Genomic DNA, 24,272 nt, shown 5'->3' with positions numbered 1-24,272 from the left:
ACTGCCAAGCTAATCTCTTTAAATTTTAATAAATTAATCTAGTTCCAAAAATATTTTAATGGAAACAAATAATTCTAAGCGAAAGGTCTAGCTTTTATAGAACATGTAATGTTCTGGCTTGCTCTGGAGTCTGCATTGAGGAACAAGATGACCGGGTAAGATATAGAGGTATCAATCAGAGCCCTACAAGTCAAAGGGTGCAGAGCTGGAGTGGACTAGCCTGGGAGGGGAATGGGAACACAAGAGCTTGCATTGCAAAGACACACGATGGCCTCACATAAGAGAGGGAAATCAAATTACAATCATGTTGTTGACACACCATGTTTTCTCACTTTCCAGCCAGGAAAACAAACAAACAATTTTGACGCTAACATGGAAGTGGGGCTTAAGAGGGGAGCTTTAGGCAAGCTTAATCTGATGAACCACGATGGGGAACTCGTGTGTGTGTGTGTATGTGTGGTATGTGGTGTGTATGGTGTGTGTGTACGTGTGGCCCTTGAGTCATCAATTTCACAATGAGAAAAGTATTTCCTATACACTCTCAGATGCCAATTAAGGTCAGTATGAAATACAATTCACTTGCAAACGATGGGGTATAACCTAGCGCTGTGTCTATAAGTTTGGTTGGATAAATTCAGCTATATTTAAACAACAGATGTTGTGACATGGTTTCCTGGAAACAGTGTGAGTGTGAGTGTGAGGCACAGTGGCACCAACTTCATGAGCCACGCTTAACATCAGCACCATACTCCACATCTTCAACTTGATATTTTCACAATAACTGGGAGTGGCAGAGACGGGGCAGCAGAACTCTATTTCCGAGGCTAAGAGCCACAATTCTAACTGTCCTTTCAGGAAACCAAAACACAATGTGTTTGGTAAAAATACTTCTAAAAATACTTGAAAGGCACATTGGAAACATCTCATAGTTTAGACCAAAAGTATGTAGAAAACAAAGAGTCCTTGGATTTTGCTACATGCAGGTTCTTACTTAATAGGCATGAGCATTTAGTTTTAGAAATTGAGGCAGTTTTAGATTTCTTTTTAAAACAGGGTCTTATGCACCCCAGGCTGGCCTCAAACTCACCATGTAGCAGAGGATGGACCTCTGAGCTACCTGCCTCCACCTTCAGAGTGTTAGAATCAAAAGTGTGTGCCACCATGCCCCATAGTTTTAGAAACTGACAGGAAAAAAGTTGTACATTTCTAACTCAAGACAAAGCAATATGTCTCAATATTAGTATTATCACTATTTATTCAAAAAATAAAAAGGGAGATGATAATTACATTTATATATATAAACTCAAAGACTATCTTCAAGAACACATAAAAAAACTGATGGGGAACCTCAGCCAATCACATTCTGCTTAAGGTGTGTCCTCCTGGGGCCACACAAAACAAATAAAAGATTGAAGTGCCTTGCCACTTCCTCTTGCTTGGCCCCTGCATTCTTGGACAAACCATTGGGACTCTCGTGTAAGTTTTCCCCTTTTTCCCAATTATTAAAAGCTAAATCTTTTTGTATTGAGTTGGCCTGGTTAATTACCGATTGACCTTGCCCCTTTAAAAAACAAACAAAAAGCCAAGTTATTCTGGGTAACAGGATAAAGAGTAGAAGGGAGGGGCTGGAGAGATGGCTTAGCAGTTAAGAGCACTGGCTGCTCTTCTAGAGGCTCTGAGTCCAATTCCCAGCAACCACACAGTGGCTCACAACCATCTATAATGGGACCTGATGCCCTCTTCTGGCCTGCAGGTGTACATGCAGAGCACTTGTACATAAAATATAAATAAAAGAGGAGGGAATGCGCGCGCACAAACACACACACACACACACACACACACACACACACACACACAGAGATAGACTGATTTACCTTTATGCTATATATATGAGTGTTTAGTCTGTAAATATGTCTTTGCACCATGTGCATGCTTGGAAACTGAACTCAGGTCCTTTGCAAGAGCACCACCTATTCTTCATTAGTAAGTCATCTCTCTAGTCTCAAGGGATTTTTTTTCTTTTCTTTTTTTTTCTTTTGTTTAGATAGGATTTTATGCAGCCTAGGCCGGCCTGAAAATGATTGTGTAGCTCAGGATGACCTTGAACTCCTAAACTTCCTGTCTTCATCTTCTGAATTCTGGGATTATATTGTACAATGACAAGACAATGTACAAGACAAAACCTTGACAGATTTTGTTATTATTTATAATTTTTACACATTCAGTTTGTTTTTAAAAATAAAACTAAACAAAACAATGTGGATGCATTACAAAAACCCCCAAAATTTGCACACTGAAGTCTCAGCATAATTATTACAGAAATGCAAATCAAAACTACCAGACTCAGGATGGCTACAAAATAACAGCTCAAATTGAAAGTATCAGCAAGAGCGTGGAGAAATCAGGAGCCCAGGACACTTCTGGTGAGATTATAGAGTGGTGCAAGGACAGTCACTCTGGAGCACACGACGGAGGCTCCACAGTAAACTAAACTCAGAATCCTGGATGATTTGACAATTTCATTTCTGAGCACATGCTGAAAACAAAATAACACACAGGTGAACTGAAAACGAGGACTAGAATAGGGATCTGTACTCGCAGTATCTGAAGCAGGCAAAGGTCTGATGAAACACAAAGTGGCCTATAGCACTGAACATTACTCAACCTTTAGGAAGGGGACTCTGACGCATGTGACAACATGGATGAATTTTGCAAACACTGCTAAGTGACATAAGTCAGCCAGAAAGGGCACACTGTATACTACTGATGTGAGGAACCTAGAGTAGCCAGATTCACAGGGACAGAAAGGACAATGGCTGACAACCAGCTGCTTAGGGGAGTAGGAAATGAGTAATATTTAATGTGTAAAATCTAAGAACATTCTAGAAAAGTATGGTCACGATCGCATAACAATGTGAATGTACTTAGTGCCACCGATGGTTAGATGGTAAATGGAACATTGTGCATGTTTTGCCACACCTCAGGCAACAGTCCACAAAGACAGCCAGAGAAGCTGACTATGTCAGTAAAAGCCTCCAACAGCTGCACACAGTGATGAAAACAGTCAGACACAAAATACTGCACAGATTATGAACCAGTTCATATGAAAAGACCAGAAGGGCAAGTCTCCAGCGACAAACAGTAGATTAGAGGCTGCATGGGCCCATTAGGCTGACTGAGAAGAGGCATAAAGGATTTGTGATGATAGGTGGATAATTGTAAATTCACTAAAATCCCAGTAAACCTCAATGAGCCTGCTTAAAATATAAAAAAAATCAGCAATACTATAATATTCTTTGTTAAAACTACTGATATATAGTATATATATTTTCACATATTGGGAAAAAACATGGCAAGGAAGCCTTAACTAGAAAGCCTAACTATGCTGCCTTAGCTTTGCTCCTGATGCTGAGACACACACCCTTACAAAAGCAACTTAAGGGGGATGGGCTTACTTTAGCCACTCAGGGCTTATTTTAGGCACTCTTCAAGGTACAAACCATTACAGCAGGTAATTTATGCGACAGAAGCTTAAAGCAGTCGCCATATTATCAACATCAGGAACAGAGATGGACAGATGCATTCTTGCTAGTGCTCAGCTGGCTTTTCCCATTTCATACAGCCCATGATCCGTGGTTCACCCATAGTGGGCAAGTCTTCCCTCCTCAGTTAACACAATAAAGCCCTCACAGGCATGCCCAGAGGCTCATCTTGAAGAACCAGCCTGCCTCCATCTTAGGCTTAAAAGCCACCTTACAGAAGACATACCAGGTTCATTTCTGTGTATTGCCTGTTCCAGGAACGGCAATCACTTTGTTTCAAAAAGTTAGTAAACCCCTTGCAACCCTACCTTTGTTTCAAAAGGGTTGTTATGGCTACCTTGTTGTGACTACCTGTTGTTAAGACCACCTTACAACCATGTCTTACTTTTTAAGGAGGTTGTTATGATTAACTTGTTATGCTTATGTTCTGACCTGTAACCCCACCTATTCTGCTTGTTAAATCTCCCGTTTGGAAACCCTTTACCCCTGAGCTATAAAAACCTTGTCTTTCTCTATGCAATGCTGATTTCTTGAACTCTGCCTTAGGGGGAGGCAGCCCATGTACATGAATAAAAAGGCTTGTTTTAATTGCTTGCTTTAATTAATATGGTCATGATAATCTGGGTCAGTGGTCTTCCTCCTCCTCCTCCCAGTTTTGGGATTAACAATCTCCCATATGGTTCTATATTCTATCAAGCTGACAATGAAAAGAGGAAAAATGTAGATAAATTATACTTATAAAAAGCCATACGTCTGAAAATTTGATTATGCCAGACATTTTATTTTTTTCTACACATGCACAATTTATTCACAAAGTAATCAAATATCGGTAACTTTCTCAACCGGCCATTTTAATCTAAATCATGTCCTTGTACTCTGAGATTCCATCTTAAAGAAACCAGAATGGAGTAGATCAAAAGCATGAATGACATCTTATGTTAGAGAGGATGCAGAGCAAGGGCAACACTTCCCAATAGTGATGGGAGTGCAAACTTGTACAGCCCCTTTGAAAATGAATATGGCTATTTCTCAAAAATTTAAATCAATCTACCTCAAGACCCAGTTATACAACTCTTGGGAATATACACAAAGGAAGCTCTATTAAAAACAAGGACAGACATTTTATTATAACCTTTCCATCCCTTTATAAACACCAATGATTAAAAAAGTTAACCACCTTAAGAGCAAACGGGGCACTAATTTCACAATTTGTACTGAAGAGTGCTTTTGTGAATACCATCTGCCCGACTATACATCCTGGAGGAAGCAAAAGTTCACTTAGTTGTGCTTTCCATAAACTTAAACATTTCAGATCTTTAAGGCATGGGCATATACTTAGCCAACATGGGACAAGTTAAACTTGCGTTTCTCACAGCAAGTTCATTGTGGTCACTGAACATCCTGGGCTCTGAGTTGACTCTTCTCTGACTCTAGGGGCTAGAGAGAAGGCTCAGGAATAAGAGCAATTGTTGTTCTTGCAGAGGACTAGGGTTCTATTCCCAAAACTCACAACTGTCTACAACTCCAGTTCCAGCGGATCTAATGTCCTCTTTTGCCCTCCTTGCACTCAGTACACAGACATACATGCATGCAAAACACACATAAAATAAAATCTAGGAAAAAAAAAACTTTCTCTATCCCTTTCCTGTCTGTCCTACTTTTCTCGGTACCTCTGGCTGCCACCCTCTTCTTAGTCCTACCTGGTATGGCAGTACCTGGCTTCTAACTGGCCCTTTTCTAGAGGTGTGGAGGATCTTTGCTGTTCACATCCTTACCTACCTGCCTGATCCCATAATTTTGTTCACCTTAATGCCTAATGTTCACACACTGGCATTTTCAAAGCAACACCAGACATCTTTTGAAAATACCCTTTACAGATTGCGTGTGGCACCACGCTATTTATTGAGTTTGCTTGTTTAACGGGGGATGAGGCACAGAGTCTTACTGTTAGCTCTGGCCAGCCTGGAACTCACTACATAGGTCAGGCTGGCCTTGAATTTGCATCATTCCTCTCGCCTCTGCTTCCCAAGTGCTGGGATTACATGTGCGAGTCCTCCTGACCAGAGACACCACAATTTCAACTGACGAGAGCTCCTCTTCCTGAGAGGTCCTTCCATATCCACAACCACTACTCTAGGTATGTTTTGCTAAATATGAAGAAAGTCTGCAGAAGGTGGATAAGGGTAAGGCCAGAGGAAAGGAGACAGTTATATCAGTAGGAAAAAGGCAACAGCTTTCTCAAATACTGCCAGAACAATGAAAAGCTAGGGGCAGCTAGACATTATTAAAGTTTTAAGAAGGTATATTACTGGCTACCACTAAAACTAAAATCTCTATTTTAGTACAAGAATACTTAAGCCAGTGATCCACAGTATGTCTCTATCATGGCACACACTGTGAACACTGTCTGAATCCTACAGTAAACCCAGCAAGCTGTATTTCCATAAAGGCAGGAAATACATCCGTCCTGCTCACTGCAGTACACCAGAACTTGAGCAATGCCTAGGACAAAGGAGGTGTCCAAAAAGGTGTCCACTGAATGGAGATGTGAGGGCCAGTTTATTCCCAGATCTTTGCTGATATACAGGAAGCTAGGAACAAATTTTCCACCAGGAATGGCTAGGTTTCCCTGAGTGTGGAGGCCAGAGTTTACACCCTCCCTGCTTGTGAGCTGTCACAGACACACTGCTGCCCGTCAGAGAAAATGGTGAAGGGCTACGAGTGTTCAGGGAAAGTCACCCGGGCACAGTGTGTCAATATTAGAGGGGGTTGCCTTTATTGTGCAGCACTGGCTTAGTTAAGGAATCACAGAGTGGTGCCGTCACCCCAACCCCAATTCAGTTTTGCTTCCTGGGGGGAACATCTACCTTCTATATAGTTTTTACTTTGGTAACAACAGAAAATCAGATCTTTAGTGAAACAGTTTGGAATTCTGAAATGTAAAATGTCCATTTTTATTACAGGGCATCATCACACAAGGTATTGCACGGCTAATGCAACATAGGGCTCTTTCAGAGTTTGAGGAAATTAAGAAAGGAAAGCACTTATTTTACTGGGGCTGTGCTTTAAAAAAAAACAAAACAACAACCAAAACCCACCTTCTAAAAAGCATGGCATGACACTACAACAGAGGGACACAGGGGGGCGCACTAATCAACCGGAGAGGAGAAACAGAAATGCCTGAAATCAGGTTGACATTTTAATAGTCACACTGAGACACATGCAGCAAATTCTGGGGAGATCTTGAGGCTTATCATTTACTGAAAGGGATGTTCTGTTCCTGATTCAAGTTCAAGGAAGCCAAAAGAATTTGTCACTCTGTCAAGGAGAAGCCTAGCACTTTCAAATACAAGATGAGGATCAGTCACACCCGTAGCCTCTCCTGACTTGTTAAATGACCTTGGAGCAGGAGTCACAGCGTAAACAAAGACCTTTATATAATCCACAACTGCACTTGAAATTCTGCGCGTCCTCCACGGCACGGCTACATCAATCTACTTCTTTGTTCCATCTGTTTTCCCTGGAGTAATGGTGAGTTAACCTGAACAGGTAAAAGGGAAACAGTTTTGCAAAAAGAACAGCCTAGAACTTAGATGTAGTCTGTGGTCTTCCGAGTTTTAAATTTGTAAATACAATAGTAGTACACAATTTCCTTCACAGAATTCGATGAGGACAGTATAATGGAGAGCAAAGCGAGCTTCCTTTCAGGCCTTTAACAAGAGTGACAACAGCTGTCAGGAGCCAGGGACGCAGAGGCAAGGCGCCTCACTCACAAGAGTGCCATTAATCCAAAGTCACATTCAAGTCTGCACTTCAGCAAAACGATACGTTAATCCCAGTCACAGCTCTTTGGGGTCGAATGCACTAGTTAAAACGGAATGGGCCGAAACTGTGACTGTTAAGGGGATACTGTGGCTGCATAATAAATATCTGTGGACTGGCTAAGCTAGAAGATTCTGTCAGTCACTGGGCCTCTCTCAGAAGGACTCTGCTCATCTACTTTCATCTTCACTCACTTGAGTGACTAGACTCCTGGCCATTGTGTTTCAAGCTCACTTGATGTCTGAGACACTGAGCAGACATTCAGTGTACCTTACGGCCATTTGCTAGGGCCTTTGGTGACTTCTTCCCATGATTAGCTGAACTAGCCACTAGGGGGTACCTAATTAGGCTCAACCTATACTAAAAAGTAACTGTGCTCTAATGTGTGCCAATTTAGAAGATATACTTGGAAATTTCTTAGCTCTCCTAAAATGATTAGTGGGAAATACCAATAAATTTATTTTGTTAAACAAAGCTGCCAGAATAATGTATAATATTACAAATATTGGCAGTCATTAAGTCCTTCGAGTTAGTATCTAATTAGGAACTCTTCAAATATTATAATGGCATTCAGTGTCTTAAGTGTTTGTGTGAAAAGCCATCAAGAAAGTGGTGTGAAAGGAGTTAGAGAGATGGCTCAGTGGTTAGAGCACTTCTGTTCTTCCAGAAGATCTCCTGGGTTTGACTGCCAACACCCACATGGCAGCTCCCAATTGTCTGCAAACCTAGTTCTTGGGGATTCAATACCCTCTTCTGTCCTGCTTGGCACCAGGCATGTACATGGTGCAGACATGAATGTGTGGGGGGGAAGCACTCATACACACAAAACAATACATTTTTAAAAAGAAAGTGGTGTGCAAGGGACTTAGCGGTTATGAGCTCGTGGTGCTCTTGAAAAGGACTGGGGTCTGGTTCCCAGCAACCACACTGGGTGGAATTTATAGCTCTAATTCTAGAGGACCCGACATCCTTTTCTGGCCTCCTTAATACATATGGTACACATACAGATATGCAGGCACACCCCCATATACATAAATACAAATAAATATTTAGAAAAAGAAAGTGGTGTGCAAAGTTAGAAAACTGCAGATCCTACCACTGAAGCTATTTAAACACATGAAAGACAAACAAAAAGCCAACTGAGCTGAAGTATCAGCTGACACTCTTGATCCCAGCTCCAAAAGGCCGAATGCAGGAGGACCACTGCATGCTGAAGGTCGGCTGAGCCAGGTAGTGAGGTCCAGATTCAGATTCAGAGTTTCATGTGATTCAGAGTTTCAGTTTCAAAAAAGAAAAACCAGAAGAATACTAGCTTCATTCAGTTGGTACTGACATGGGGCCTGTTAGATTACAAATGAGGTTTTGTTGTTGTTTTGAGACAGAGTTTCTCTGTGGAACCCTGGCTGCCCCGGAACTTGATCTGTAGACCAGGCTTGGCCTTGAACTCAGAGATCCACCTGCCTCTGTCTCCCTGAGTGCTGGGATTAAAGGCATGCATCACCACTGCCTGGCCTACAAAGGAGGTTTTAAAACCTTAATTGTTTTGTAAACAAGTTTGTAAGATGGTGTCTTACCATCTCAGGTTGGTCTGGAACTTGAGATCCCTCTATCTCTGCCTTTGCAGGGACAGGATTACAGATGTGTGGTACTATGTTCAACGTCAACAGTACTTTTAAAGACTGCAACTGAAACGAACTCCAATTAAAATATAACATATCTGTTTGCATGCCTCCAAGAGTTGATGTAGCATTGTGATGTCATTGTGTTCTGACTGTCCTTACTAAGCAGCAGACTCGTAAGCCAGGGAGACATGGATTCAGACCTTGCTTTTTCACTTTTAATTTGTTTTAACTTGGGGTGTCTTCCTTCGTTTCCCAGAAACTCACATTTTTAATTTGTAAAATGGAATACTATCAACTAGACCAAAGTATGTATTGCGCCAACACTTTGTGCACCGCCGGTTCACACAGGGCCTGCTCTGCAAAAGGCAGCAATCAGGGCTAGAGAGGTGGCTCACGGGTTAAGAGCACTTATTAGTCTTGCAGAGGACCTGGGTTCAGCTCCCAGAACCTATGAGATGGTTCACAACCATATATAGCTCCAGCTCTAGGGGATCCAGTACCCTCTTCTGGCCTCTATGGGGACTCCAAGCATCTGGTGTGCAGATTTACAGGCAAAACAACTCTCCCACACAAAATAAAAATACTCTTTCAAACAGTAGAAATTATTATTTTTTACTCAGGTTATTGTTTATTATAATCTCAAATTCACCCTTTCACCTTTTCCCAGCATTTCCCCAGACCTTGACAGGCTTTGGGAAATTACTCATGTAGTCATAAAGTCAAACTATGTGTTAAGGCTCTGGGAATACAATGTCCACATTAGGAAGGACAAACACAAAGAAATAACTATAAGCCCAACAAATAGAAGGTGTGCCATGAAAACATGTACCAGGACTGTTGAATTTAAGAAACAAATATGTGAAGACATTAAATAAGAAAAGACAAAATATGGTAGGTAATTGAACATACTTTAATTCCTAGAGACAAAAGAAAACAGTGAACTCAAAGAACTGAAAAACGACCCATGCGATCTGAATAAAGACATCAATGACAAAGGCTCCTTAGACTACAGGTAGAGTCATATTCTCCAGGGTCAAGTCAACCAAGTTAAAGATTATGAGTTTATCTGAAGGGCAAAACCAGCTACTAAGGTGGTTCTTAGGGAATTCTGCAATTGAAAAACAATGTTGAGATTCACCAGAAGAGAATAAAGAGGTTAAGACTGAATGTAGGGAGGCCGTCTAGAAGGTGTTGTAGTTTGTTTCCCATTTCTTTGATAAAACACCATGACCAAGCTAAATGTAGCGGTGCACACCTTTAATCCCAGCACTTGAGAGGCAGAGACAGGTAGATCTCTGGGAAGTCAGTCTGGTCTACATAGTGAGTTCCAAGAGAGTCAGAACTACATAGTGAGACCCTGTCTCCAAACAAGGCAAAACAAAAGACAACACACAAACAGAACACGACAAAAAAAGCATCTCCGATGCCCCATGAGGAAGAAAAGGGTTTAGCTGGCTTACATATTCTGATCACAGGCTATCCTGATGGGAAGTCAGGACATGAATTCAAACAGGACCCCGGGGCAGGAACTGAAACAGAGGCTACGGAGGAACACTACTTACTACTTGCTCCCTGTGGCTTGTTGAGCTTGCTTTCTATCAGCTTCAGGAACACCTATACAGGAATACACAGCAGCTGGGGGTTGGGCCCATTCACATCAATCATCAATCAGGAAAATGCTCTACAGACTTAAGAGAGGCATTTTCTCAACTGTGGTTCCTCTTCCCAGATTAAAAACAAAACAAAAAACTAACCAGGACAGAAAGTCAGATTGAATTCCAAGTGCCAAGTGAAAGAAGCCACTACAAAAGCAGTATTAGTAAGAAAGCAGAAAAAAAAAGAAAAATTCAAGAAATTTTCATTAAGGGAAAAGAATCATATCAATGGAAAAGAATCAATAAGATGTGATGTGGCTATACCTCATAAGCCATGTGAGGGAAAAGCACTTTGGAAAGTCTTATCTCAAAACAAGAATTTGTTCAATAATATGTACATGTTTCATTATGTAACTCATTATCCCTATGCTGATGATCAAACCTAATGCAGTGTGCATCTTAGGCAAGCATTCTGCCTCAATCCCTACAATATATATAAAACAAACAACCACAGCCAACTCCACATTCCTAAAGCAGTGCACAGAGTTAAAACTTAACAATATGAGAAATTTATTAAAACCCTTTGGCAGGCACAGCACACAAATTTAGCCTACTGAGAAACTATTTTTGAAACCACTTTGGTGTATGAACAGCAATTCTCCATCAAAGACCACTTATCTTTCAACTATAGGGTTAATTATGGGATTTACACTTGGCTTGAAATCGAAGAGAGGGGGGTGATAATTAGAATACTTTCTTTTCTTGGTGTCAGCTTTCGGCTCTGAAAGGTAAAGGCTAAGTTTTCATTTGGTCCCCTCCCGTTTTAACCTTGTATATCAAGCAGAAGGATTTTATGAGTAAAGCAAAAGAGACATAAACTCTGCCGCCCTCATAAAAGTTGTTCTGGAAGAAGCATTTGCACACCGCTTCCTTCTTAAACAGAACCTATCAAACAGGCTTCACTCCTCATTGGGGGCATTTATCTCCATGTAGCAATTATGAGGGTTCTACCTGAAGTTGGCAGTGAGGACATGGGGGCATAAGGGGTTGAGGGCAAGCATTTTACACCTGCTTTCAATTCTCCTTACTTCTCTATCACTTACGCCTGAATAAAGCAACTTGTCGAAGCAAAGATCTGAGAAGGCTGCCTATACGCCAAGTGTTTGAGCTGTGCCACACAGTGACTCCTCCAAGATGCATGTTTCGTCTAGAGCTGTTTATTTCACTCAGGACCTAAACTGGAACGCTTCAACGCTGCTCCGGCTAAATCCTTCACGAGCACACTCCGGCACAGGTAGGAGTAACAAGACATTTAATGAGCTCCTGCGCTCTGTTCAGATCGAATCCGGCTCTGCAACGTAAGTACGGAGTCCACTCCAGCGCTCATTAAGTGGAAGGAGGAGGATGAACTGTTACAACTCGCATGTGGAAGCTGAGAAACGCGACCAAACCAAAGTCTTAGAGTCTATCCTTAGCTCGAGGGTGAAGAAATTAACCTTCAACTTCATGTTTGGCCAAGGGGACCTACCAAAGAGTAATGAAGACATTCTGACAGGTGCAAGGAGTGTGGGGTGAATGCAGGAGGGAATTCAAATCTCAAAGCAAAATCAGCTTGCCACAGTCCATCTCACTTTAGTTTTGTAACTGCTGACCTTTCTCCGCCACAAGTCATGGTGGAGACCACAGAATCCAAACGGATACAGCATTACCTTTGCCCTCTGACTTAGGAGCGGAAACTCACCAGTTTCATATCGGACTTTTGGATGTTCAGTACCAGTCTCTTCACTTCTCAAAGCAAAGCAGCGTCTTCCGGTTCCAGCTCCGTCGCCGAGAGCATCGCGGGACTTGGAGTTTTTCCTTCTCACGCACTTTCTGGAGCACCACGGGAAATGCAGTTTTACTGCAGGCATTATGGGAACTGTGGGCGTCTTTCCTTTTCCTCCCTTTTCTTGCCAAACGCCTCCTTCCGTCCGCTTAAATTCATCGCCGCCGCCAATTCATCCTTCCTTTCCATCCCAGAATGATATCATGACCCTCATCCCGGTCTGGAATCCATGGTGTTCTGGGATATGTAGTCCGCACGGTTCCAGTTCCCGGCTCCCCTCCTCCCTGTGGGAAGGCGTATGGGCGCAGTGCCTGCTGGAAGCTGTAGTTCCCTGGGGCCTCAGACCCTGAGCTCTACGCTTTTTCTCTAGGGAGCCGAAAACTACAACTCCCAGGGATGCCCGGCGGCAGCAGGTGGGAGCGGGGCTGTTGCTATCAATATGGCGGTTGTCAGCCAGACAAAGACAGTCAGTCTGATGTGATTGAGACAAGGGAGGTTTTCAGGGGGAGACTGGGAGATAGGGGGCTCCCCTCCCCCCGCTGCTCTTCCTGCGCGGGCCTGGAGCCCTCCTCAGCCCCTCCCGCAGGGCGCCCCGCGGTGAAGATCCCCTCCCCCTCCCGTCTTCCTCCTCCCTCCCTCAGCCTTGCTCTGGGACGCTGGGGAGGGGGCTGAGCCTGGTGTAGAGAACTCAGCTGTGCTTCCGAGGTGAGTGGGGTCGTTTGCGATCGGACTGCCTTAAGTCTCTTTCCTCACTTCTTGCATTACTTTAAGGGGGAGAAAAATGTTTCGGAGGGGTTTTGGGGGAGAGAAAGTGAGTAGGCGCCACAGATGGGTCTCTGGAGTGGCCAGGCTTGGGGAGGGGGGGAGCGGGCAAGCGGAGGTGGGGGGGAGGCTCCCCAGGGGGCGGTGGTGCGCGGGTTGTGGGGTGGGGCAGTTTGTGAGGGGCGGGCGTAGAGAGGCGAGGACGGCTCCCTAACTTCTCCTCGGTCTCCAGGACCGGCGGAAGGTTTGAATTCTGGAGGTGGGGTCTTCCTGCTTGCGAGTTTGAGAAACTGTGAGGTGGCTTCGAGGTGTGCTGGTTTGTTTGGGGAGTGTCTCGCTGTGTTTTAAACTGTGACGTGTACTTGGGTGCTGGGCTCGTCTCGAAGGAATGTCTGTAGATGGTAAGTTAGATAGCCGGAGTCGAAGATAAGCGGCCTGGGCTTGGGAAGCACGCGTGAGTCCGGGGCTGGACTTTGGCTCTCCGGACCTTGTGCAGGGTTTTTTTTTTTGGGGGGGGGGGACGGGTCAGTAACTCGTTCGTGTCTGGGGGGCCAGCTCACACTCGGTGCCCTCATCTGGGCCAGTCTCCACCCCAAACTCCCGGCAGGAGGACTGTACCGATGATGTGTTGGGGAGATGCATCTTTGCCTCCCCAAGTCGGCAGCTAAAGGTGGGAAAGGAAGTGTCTCTTAAGATTTTATTCCGGAACCGTGTTTTGGTTACACTATTGGGGCTACTTTGAAAGGAGTCCTCCGCCCACCTTCACCCCGAAACAGTAAGTAAAGGTAGCCTGTCATCTTCATGCTCAGTGACTTGCCAGTTATTTAAAATTCCGGGACGTGGGGTTGGGAGTCTGGAGGGCTAAATGGCATATACATGTGTGTCTACTAATGAGGCGAGTGTCTGCTGTGTGCCCTGAGGTAGACAGGGCGACTTATTTTCGTAGTTGAAAAAACTGTTGGAAATTATTTTCGGGGAAGAGGCTTGATGGTGCGCTGAAAGGCGCTGCGTGGATTTTTCGTCTACCCCACCCTGCTCTGTCTTAACATTTGCTTGGAAACTGGTATGGAAGAGTGAGGGAGCATTGGGTGAGCGAAGCAGAGAATGCACTTAGCAGGACGGATACACGCTATGTAAAGTTGAATGATAAAAGTGATTGCTATTTTGTCTGAAGCTTTAAGAAAAGACCTCGTGTGTTATATAGGGTATAGTCACGTGCTCCTTTTTCTGGGGACCTACAGATAATGGAACTCTTTGCCTTCTCCTTTCCTATCTTTCCCTCCCTTCCTTCCTCTCCCCCCCCCCCCTTCCTTCCTTGGCACAGAACATTTCTCTTCCTGATGGACATAATACCTCCTGTGCTTTTTTTTTTTTTGCTTAGTTTGTGCTAATATGGGTCGTGCTTTTTGTGGTTGCACTATAAAATGCATCATTAAGTGAAAAGAACCCGAATTTGTTGGTTTTTTTTTTTGCATTAATGCCACAAGTAATTATCACACCAGGCTTGCAGTGTTTTGCATTAAACTTACTAAAATTGCACAACTAAGTTGCTAGATCTGGTTGAATTATGCTTATAAGTCAAGTTAAAGAAATCTGATTTTATTTTTCAATTTTCAATTAGAGTTGGAATGAAACATCTCTTGTTTCTCACAGTCTTGAATATTTAATGACATTACACCAGGAGAATTTAAGATCATGCATTTTGTACTCCCTCAGTCCAAAATACAACTCCTTCAGTCACTCTCTGTGATAATTTTGTGCTAGCACAGACTTTTAAATAACCAAGAGTAATTGGCATCACTTCTATTTTAACTTGAGAATTTAACGTATTTATATATTTGATCAAAATGTATCAGTTCTTGAATGTTCCATCTATCAGAAAGGGGCTTGTAGATTCCATAGCATCTGAAAGTCACACAAATACATTGGGATTGTCTGGTGGAATTAGCCTTTGGTTTGAAATTTCTGCTGTCGATCATTCACGCAGATAAGGGAACTGTTAGCATGAAATCGAGCATTATGTATTTAAATTGACCTGAATAGAATTTCCGATACAGAATGTGCTGTTCCAAGCTGAGCCTTTGGTTTGTTGAAGACCAGGATTTTCAGAATTACTTGTTTTAAGCTTTATCTTAACCTGAAACATTAATTTTCAAAAACTGGAAGAAAATTTCATGTAACAATATAATAGTTGCTTACTTGTGTTTTTCTGAAATGTATTCTAATAGTCATGGAATTTTTAATTGTTTAATAATCATTTTAGATACGTCAAACTGAAATGCTCCAATCTAGAAAAATAAGTATTTTTTCATCTACCATTTCCTGAAATCTTTTTGTTTATATTCTCCAATGGAAATGTGAAGTTATTTATGGGAAAAGCATTTGTTAAACTTTTTTTGACTACTAGTCAGAAAATGGTAAAAATGGTAATAAAATAAAATAAAATAAAATAAAAAATGGCTCCGTGTACACCAGGAAATAGTCCTTGCACTCATTGGGCTGATTCTGTTGCATTTTGAGCACTGGGGCATTAAAATGATGTAAAGCCTTTACTGCAGGCTAAAGCATAAAACATTCTCAGCATGTGGAAGTCATATGGTTTACAAAAAAGAGTAGAGAACCAGGGCATTGGTGCCTGTCCAGCTTAAATTTTCATCCTGTAACTGTAAAGACATATTTATTTTAATCTGATCATTTCTAAAAAAAATGTGGCCTTTATTACGGGAAGTTGAAAATGCAAGCTGTTTTTAACCAAACTGCTGCTAGTTATACGGAACACTGTGTAGTCAGGAAAGCGCATTAAGGAAAGGAACCCTTAGCAATGTGTTGAATGCCTTTCCAGAGGCTTTATTTGCACTGCTGGGTGCATTTCATCTTCTAGCCCAAGTAGAAACTTAATATCTTTATTTTTCTAGTTATAACACACATTGTAACAAAGACCTCATTCTTCTGTCCTGGCAGTTTTCTACTAAGTGTTAGTGGGTATTCTTGCTTGCGTCATTGTATATTAATTTGTTCTTTTTGAGTCTTCCTATGTGTCATATTAGTTCTGTCTCTGGTTTCAAAGTTCAGTTGGCTACCTTGTTTCTATCAACAGCAGGTTTACCATGGGGTTCATCTACTGCAGCTTTTCATTGTTTTTGTGTTCTGTTCTTTAAGCTTGGGTTATTTCTTTTGGAAAGTATAAATTTATCATAGAATGTTATTTTTCATAAATAGGAGTTGGTGTACTTCTCAACTCTATGAAATGATGACCATTATAGAGTAGTATTAAAAGTGCCCAGTAAAAATGTGCTGGGTTTTGTTTGTTTGTTCTTGCTTTATGTAGGTATTTTGGCTTCCAGACTCTTACTATTCTATTCTTTGGCTAGATTTTTATGTCAACTACTGGTTTTTCTTTTTCTTTTCAATTTAGTACAACTTTATATAAGACTGTTATGAATAAAAAACATAGCATATTCATATCACATATATTCATATATGCAGTTAAATATGAAGTATGCTTGTGTGTGTATCAGACCTACAGCCATGAAAACAAATCTGACCCACAAATAGCAGAGATCAAAGAGTAGCCACCATTCATGCTACATTAGAGAAACTTTGGAGGTTTCCTTATCATTTTAAACCATCATTTTAGCAGATTCTATCAAACTATAGTTCTCTCAAATGTCAGCCTGTCAGTCTGGCATTTTTCTCCAGCTAGTACTAAATAATCAGTGTGTGGCTCAGATTCCTAGATACAGCTGTGCCCAAGACGGCGTTTGCTTAGACTGAGGACCCATCCGTAGGTGCAGAGTAGAGACTCTTGGTGACTATCTGATGTAAAACTTGTAGGTTTTAGTTAATCACTGTTTATGGACTCTTCTGATTTAGGGATGCATAGTAGGCTTATTTTAAAAAGCATTTGTGAACTAAAGATAAAAATTGCAGTTTAAGTTTAGCTTTGCTGTGACGGACTATTTTAATTTTTTTTTTTGACTCAAGACAGGTGCACCTGAGTCTTTCTTTTTAAGTGATAAAATGATTCTAGTTCATTCTGTGGCCATTTAGAGTTTCATTGGGTTGTTGGTTATGATTAAAATATCTACTAGATATAGGTCTCGACTAGGTTTTTGTCACTGTAACACAGGTTGAGGTTAAATGGGAAGAGGAACCTCAATTGAGAGAATACCTCAGTCATATTGCCTGTGGGGCATTTTCTTGATTACACATTGTCAAGAAGAGGGTCCAGTTTGCTGTGCAGGCAATTTTACCCCTGGGCAGGTGGCCCTCCAAAGCATAAGAAAGTGTGATGAACAAGCCAGTGATGAAGTCCCTTTGTGGTCTTTACCTGGTTTTCTGCCTCCAGTTTTCTGTTCTTGTGTTCCTGTCTTAGCTTCCCTGAATGATGGGCTGTGATGTGGAAGAGTAAACCAAATAAACCCTTTCCTACCCACATTGCCTTTAGTAATGTGTCTTTATCACAGCAAACGAAAGCAAATTAAGGCAGTGTACTTGGTAGTTCTGTCCGGCTGTTGGTCAGAGGCCCATATGTGGTGCATTAGAAACATTAGTAAATTTCATATTCAAGGGGCAGTATGGATGTGCAAAGGGACAGTGACTTTAATGAGTATAGTCACATTCTTTTTATATTTATTTATCTATTATGTGTGAATAAAGACACCTGCCATGGTGCACACATGGAATTTAGAAGACAACTCACAGGAGTTGGCTCTTTCTTCTTCCATCATGTGGGTATTGGGGATTGAACTCAGGTCTTGGGGATTTGAACTCAGGTCTTCGGACTTGCTAGTAGGTGGCCCTTGACCTGCTGGCCCAAGATTCCATTTTTTTATACAGGGAAAACGCAAATGTTTGTGGGTTCTCCTTAAATGAGGATGATGTAATACTGGAATTATCTGCCTTGTAATTTTGATAAGAAGTAGTAGCAGTGGTAAGTCCTGAAGCTCTTGGCTTGGCTGGTCAAGCTTTGCAATCATGAGATGGAGTTGGTCTTGCTGTCTGCATATACTTCCTTTCATTCTCTTGCTACTCTCCTAATTCATTGTTTCTGACTCATTACATCAGTCTCCTAACTAATCTCGTTGCGTGCAGTCGTGTTTTCATTAGTCATTCTACACTGGTACCTGAGGGATCTTGCCAAAGTAAAATGTGAATTTGATTGTCAGCCATACTTTTCCTGTAATCCTTCAGTGGCTCTGCAGCCTTTCAAATAAATCCACACTTTGAGTCATTCCACCTGTGTCAAAACCAGTTTTCACCACTGTGTAACCTCGAGCAAGTGTTTTAAATGTCTCTATCTCAGTTTCCTCATCTGTAGAATGGGGATGAAAAGAGAACCCATTTTGTGGGATTGCTTCACAAGAGCCCTTAGAGCGCCTTGACTATGTTGTGTCATTCACAGAGTGCTGCAAAACTAGCTTCCCCTGTCAGTTATGTCATACACAACTGGAGTGTGGTGCAGAAAGAGGAGGGGATATAACCTATGGTGCGGTGCTTGCCCAAATACCGAAAACAGAAGAAAACAGAAAATCCCAAACCTAGAGACTGATATTGGTACAACATATGTGTATAGTTCTATTTTACCATGTTTAGTTCATGTAATTCCCACCAAAACTTAGGCACAGAAATAATCCATCACCGCATGTGGGGACTCTGTGTCCTCTTTGTTAGGGACTGTTGTTCTGTGGTATAACTGCACAGAAAGGCTCTGGATGAGCTGCTTTTCTATTGTTGTGATAAGACACCATGGCCAAGACAACTCGCAGGAGGATTGATTATTTTGGCTCATGGTTCCAGAGGGAAGAGTTCATCATGGTGGGGAGGCATGCCTGCAGGATGGCAACTGTATGGTACAGTGCTGAGAGCTCACATCCTTTCCTCTAAGCACAAAGCAGAGAAAGCAAACTAGAAATGATTGGAGTGTTTAAACTCTCAAAGCCCACCTCTAGTGGCATACTTCTCCCAGCAAGGACACACCTCCCAGATCTCCCCAAACAGCAGCACTAACTGGTAATACCTGTTCAAATACACGAGCCTGAGGGGGACATTTTCATTTAAACCACCACAGGCACCAATGGTTGGATCAGGAATTTCACTCATTTGCCTTTTTAGTATTTGAGAAAGTTTTTGGTACAGATAGAAAGTTTTATGAAAAATTCGTTTTCTTGTTATCAGAATTTGAACTGGAAAGTGGTGGCACATGCACTGTCTCAAAACAACAGCAACAACGACACAAAGAAGTTGAAAGCAACAACACAACACAGAACAAACTCTAGGGCATAATACCAATAGTCCAAAGGGTTAGGAGTTCAAGATCATCTTCCTTGAGATAGTGAGTTTGAGGCCAGCGGGGGCTACAAGAGGCCCTGGCTCACAAAACCAAAACAACAACAAAGCGTGAATAAGCTTTTCTTACGGAATGATGATGTTATGATGTTAGTACCGATTAAACTTTGCTGGTGAAATTTAAGAATGATAGTGAGGTGAGGTTTTCTGTAAAATTAAGATGATTCCTCCCTTCCCCCTCCCTCTCCTACCTCTTGAAACAGGTTCTGTAGCCCCGATTGACTTGAATTCTTTTTGATTTTCTTTCCTCGACTTCTGACTGCTGGGACCAGAGATGCTTGCCACTGCCCAGCTGATACTTAGCTGATACATACATCCAAAGCAGAATGATGTTAGATGACCAAAATTACACCTATATTCCATATCATATTGATCTTGGTTGGTGTTAGTGCAAACTTGCCGATGAATCGGAGCTCATGGCAGTCTTATTTTGAACTTGGAAGGAAATTAACTTCAAAGAAAGTATTTCTGAAATTATTCCTGGGGAAATAAATGAGAGATTTAGAGAATAAAAGAGGGAGAGATTTAGATATCATGACCTTTAGTTGGGGGGACCAGAAAGGTTTATCAAGTTCACAGCTAGTCATGGGGCTGCCTATCCTTAGCTATGTGATAGAGAGTTTTTAAATGTCACCGCTCTGTGGTATTAACGCAAGATTTTGTCTTTGAAATCTGAAGTATTTTTAATTGTTAGCATTGATAATTTGCTTTGGAAAAAATGAATTTAAGTTGTTTCAGTGGCAGGAATAAGATAAATATCAGTGGAGCTTCCTGGTAAGCCAAATTCATCGTTTCAGCTGCCTGTGGTTTCAGTTTCTTCCTGCTACATTTTTTCATTGTATTTATCTGGTTTCAGCATTCCTTTTCTTGGTATGTACTCTAAATTATGTTTTAATTAGAACTTACTTAGCCTCAAAGAGAAATTGTTATAGGTATACAACTGTTTGAGACTGATGAAACTAGATGTGTTTATTTATTTGTGTGTGTGTGTGTGTGTGTGTGTGTGTATCTGTGCCTGCATATACTTACATGTACACTTGACAGGGTGCATGGGTAGAGGTCAGAGGAAACTAGCCCTTAAATGAAGAACACTGTTAAGAATCTTAGAAGATAGTCTCTGCCTTCTATTCTGGAATATGTGGTCTCTTGTCTCAGCTATATTTTGCATGCCTGCTTTATCTGTTTCTTGCTTCCCCCATCTGCTCTGTCTGCCTTGCTGAGTTCTGTAGTCTCCTTGTCCCTATTAACACTGACTTGTAGATGGGTGCGGTGTACCATGCTGCTGTTAAACTGATTCTTCATCTAAAGCTTGCTTCTTAGTGGTGATAGTGCTTCTTTTAGTTCTCTGGACAAGAGAGAGATCCGAGTGCACTGACAACGCATTCTTGTCTGTCCCTATCCCGTGAGTTAAGAGAGCAAGTGGAACGCAAGAGGGAATCATCTATAAGAGAAGCGAGTACTTGGGCGTTGTGTGCATGGGGTTCCTTGAAGGGATTGTACAGGAAGGGCATTCAAACACACTGAGTCTGGGAGTGTGTGCGGAGTTACTCAGTGATACAGAAATGAGTTCATTGCCCTTACTCTTTTCTTCAAGGATCAATTTGTAAGAAGTGGCAGAAGACCTACGTTGTAATTTAGCATTGGTTTTTTAATCCTAGTCACCTCAGGCAAGCTAGAAAGATGGTAGAATAGCACTGTAGAAGTAAGCTTTAATTAAAGCAGCTCTTTCTTTGCTATTTCTCATCAAGTCCGAAGGGAATAAGAGGAATGTTAGGTGATTCTCTAACTATTGTAGCAACTAGAGCCTATCTCACACTTACCTTCTAGTATGGTAACTGTTTCCTTATAACATCCATTATGAGTCTGGAGAGATGATAGCTCAAGGGTTAAAAGCACTTACTTCTAACGTCTTCTTCCAGAGGACGTGGGTTCAAATCCCAGCATCTACCTGGGAGTTCCCAATTGTCTATTCTAGTCCCAGCGGATCTGACATGTCCTTCTGGCCTTCTCAGGCACTGCACAAATGTGGTGCAGACATAAATCAGGCAAAGCTTTCATACACATAAAATAAAATAAAATATTTAAAAGTGAGCATTGGCTGCTCATTCAGAGGACCCAGGTTCAATTCCTTGCACCCACATGGCTCCCATCTGTAACTCCAGTTTCATAATCTGATGCCCTTTTTCCTAGCTTCCATACTACATGTATTTATTGCATAGACATACATGCAGGCAAAACACTTATGTGTATTAAATAAAAATAAAGGGAAAAGAAACTTTTGTGGTAGGTCAGAACAAAACTAGTACATTTGTGCCTTCTATTTGAAAAGCAATAAACAGGACTTGAGCTAGTAAATGCACCATATAAACCATCTTGTGCTGCTGAGATTCAACAGTGGAAGAATTGGCACGTCTGTTCAGCACAGTATCCATCAACCTTGCTTTATATTTAGCAGAGAATCTTAATGCCTAGGAAAGGAACTAGAGCTTTTTAAAGTTCCTCTATCAATATTGTTTTTAAAATGAATTTCAACGCTGAAAACTCTAAAGCCAAGTTTAGATTTTTACAAATCAGCCCGAGAATTTTAGACACAAACAGAAATCAAACCTAGTCAGCTAAGAGTCTAGAAGAAAGGCAGTCCAATTACAAAGGAAAGGAGCTAATGCCTTTGGAAGTCAGAGTGATGTCAAAGAAAGCAAGTCTCAGGTTTTTGGTTTTGTGTGTGTGTGTGTGTGTGTGTGTGTGTGTGTGTTTTCAGATAAAAAAAAATACCCAGAAGGAGTATTAAAATGCTATTTTCCTGAGTGCTACCTCCAGATTTTTAGAATCTGGGATGGGCTCCGGAATAGGCCTCTTGCGTAAACATACTAGATAATTCTAATTGATATAGGGCACTCCTCCATAAATGCACTAAATAATTCTAATTGATATAGTACATTTGGAAAATGCAGATAGTGTAATGCTTAGATCTGAGGTAGTTGTTAAGATCTTTAGTACATTAAAATGTCTTTTCCTGATATGTTCTTGCCTTGTTCTAAGTAATGTGTTTCTCTAGTTGCCTCTGCTCTTAAATTCTGATGTGAGGAAGGCTTTGGGTGAGCATAGGTAGTTCTCTAGATATTATCCTAAACAGTATTATGCCCCAGGCAGTTATTCTTCAATGACTAACTACTTCATCAGCTCTTTTTCTTAAGCATGTGTATGTGCATACACATGTACGTGTGTGTATAAAACCTTTAGAATATCAAGCATCTTGAAATTTTGCCCTCAGAAATTAATTCCTTAGCCCCACCCCCTTAAGGTCTATCCCTGTTATGCTCAGAGTCTTGATTATTTCTAGACCATTGAGCTGCTGAGGAACATGAACTCTGGGGCACGACTGTTCTGATGCCCCTCTGAGCTTTACAACTTACTTTTTGTATATGTGTTTCATTATCTCCATTGGTAAGCTGGGGGCAAATAACAGTATGTGTTTGGGGCCAGTGAGATGGCTCAGCGGGTAAGGTGCTTGCTGCCAAGCTCAACAACTGAAGTTTGATCTCCAGGACCCACAGGGCGAAAGGAGAGAATCAACTTCTGAAAGTTGTCTTCTAACATGTTTGCTGTAGCACATGTGTGTTTGTACACACATGTAAAATAAACAAGTAAATGTACTTAAAACAGTATCAACATAATAGAATTCTTGAACTTAGAAAAACATTTATACTGTGCTTATGATAGTGGTTCTGTGATCCTGTTTCTAGGATCTGCATGTTCTCCTTAATCCTTAGGATTCTTCTGTGGAACAAGCAATATCCTTTCTAGCTAAAATATTTTTATTGTATGTTTATTCTTGTCTCAATATTCTTTATGTGTAGTACTTAATTACATTTCACATAAATACCCATTGAGATCATTGCAGCATAAAACTAGCCTTCCTACCTTTTCCCTGCTCTATTCCCATGGTGCATAAAATGCACCCTTAAAATGATTTTCATGGGACTAATAATAGTCATGTTTAGTGTGGATTCTATCTAAGGTCACATTGTACTGTTTGACAGTTTTGACCCCTGTGCTTTTTAAAGCTTCTAATATCTCCTTTTCCCCTTGAATAGTATCTTACTTTCTTTTCCCTAGAGATGTTTTCTGTACTACATCCAGATGAGTTATCCCTCCTTCCATCCGTCCAGCATTTCTCCTCTTTGTATTTGCCATGTTACTCAGTTAACATGTTTTCATATCCTTGTCTTATCAGTTAGGATCTTATTTAGTAAACCCAGTTAAATCCTTTTTCCCATGGATCTTGAGACACTCATGCTAGTCCATGTACTTCTAAGCCGTGCTTACAGACTCACCATCATAACGTTTGTGTTTACTTTTAAAGCATGTTGCATTTCCAGTGGTTTAGTCTCCATTCCCCGTGTTGTGTCTGTACTGGTTTCCCACCCCGAGTGTTGGGGTTTTGCTTTTCTTGTTGACTGAACCCTCTCATTCATTTGTATGAACTCTCAGTTGACTAGCCACTGCTGGATGGATTACTATGTTTTCTCACTTAAAGACTTATTTCAGTCGGATTTTTAAATTTTTAGTTTTTGTGCATCATAAATAAATCAACAGTCATTTACTTTGACCACCCACTGTCTAGTAAACATTAAAACTTCTAGAATTTACATGTGGTAGCCTCTTTAGTATGGTGCTGTGAACGTGCAGTAAACTTTACTGGGAATGAGACCTAGGAGAGAAGACTGATAGTATGTGCTGTCCTTGTGCTTCTCCC

General features: G+C 41.4%; 2 protein-coding genes across 19 annotated transcripts in view; one reads left to right on the top strand and one right to left on the bottom strand.

The window, feature by feature from the left end:
* Positions 1 to 12,616, bottom strand: part of Ints9 (integrator complex subunit 9) — an 88,621-nt gene extending 76,005 nt beyond the window's left edge. The window contains exon 1 of the mRNA XM_048421794.3: positions 12,323 to 12,616. Within this exon, the coding sequence (XP_048277751.3) occupies positions 12,323 to 12,331 (9 nt within the window). The 5' untranslated portion in view covers positions 12,332 to 12,616. The remainder of the gene's footprint in view (positions 1 to 12,322) is intronic.
* Positions 12,617 to 12,816: 200 nt separating this feature from the next.
* Positions 12,817 to 24,272, top strand: part of Hmbox1 (homeobox containing 1) — a 156,125-nt gene continuing 144,669 nt past the window's right edge. For 12 of the 18 annotated variants that reach the window (XM_085698649.2, XM_048421809.3, XM_048421806.3 and 9 more), the window contains exon 1: positions 12,819 to 13,111. The gene's annotated coding sequence lies outside the window, so the exon portion shown is untranslated. Of the gene's footprint in view, positions 13,112 to 24,272 lie in introns of all 18 variants that reach the window. The other 6 variants (XR_007229382.3, XM_048421807.3, XM_048421808.3 and 3 more) reach the window with 3 other exon arrangements.

Source organism: Myodes glareolus, chromosome 12 (genome assembly GCF_982192425.1).
Source record: "Myodes glareolus chromosome 12, mMyoGla1.1, whole genome shotgun sequence".
NCBI lineage: Eukaryota > Metazoa > Chordata > Mammalia > Rodentia > Cricetidae > Myodes > Myodes glareolus.
The sequence above is the reverse complement of the archived record's forward strand: the minus strand, read 5'-3'. Positions and strand labels throughout refer to the sequence as shown.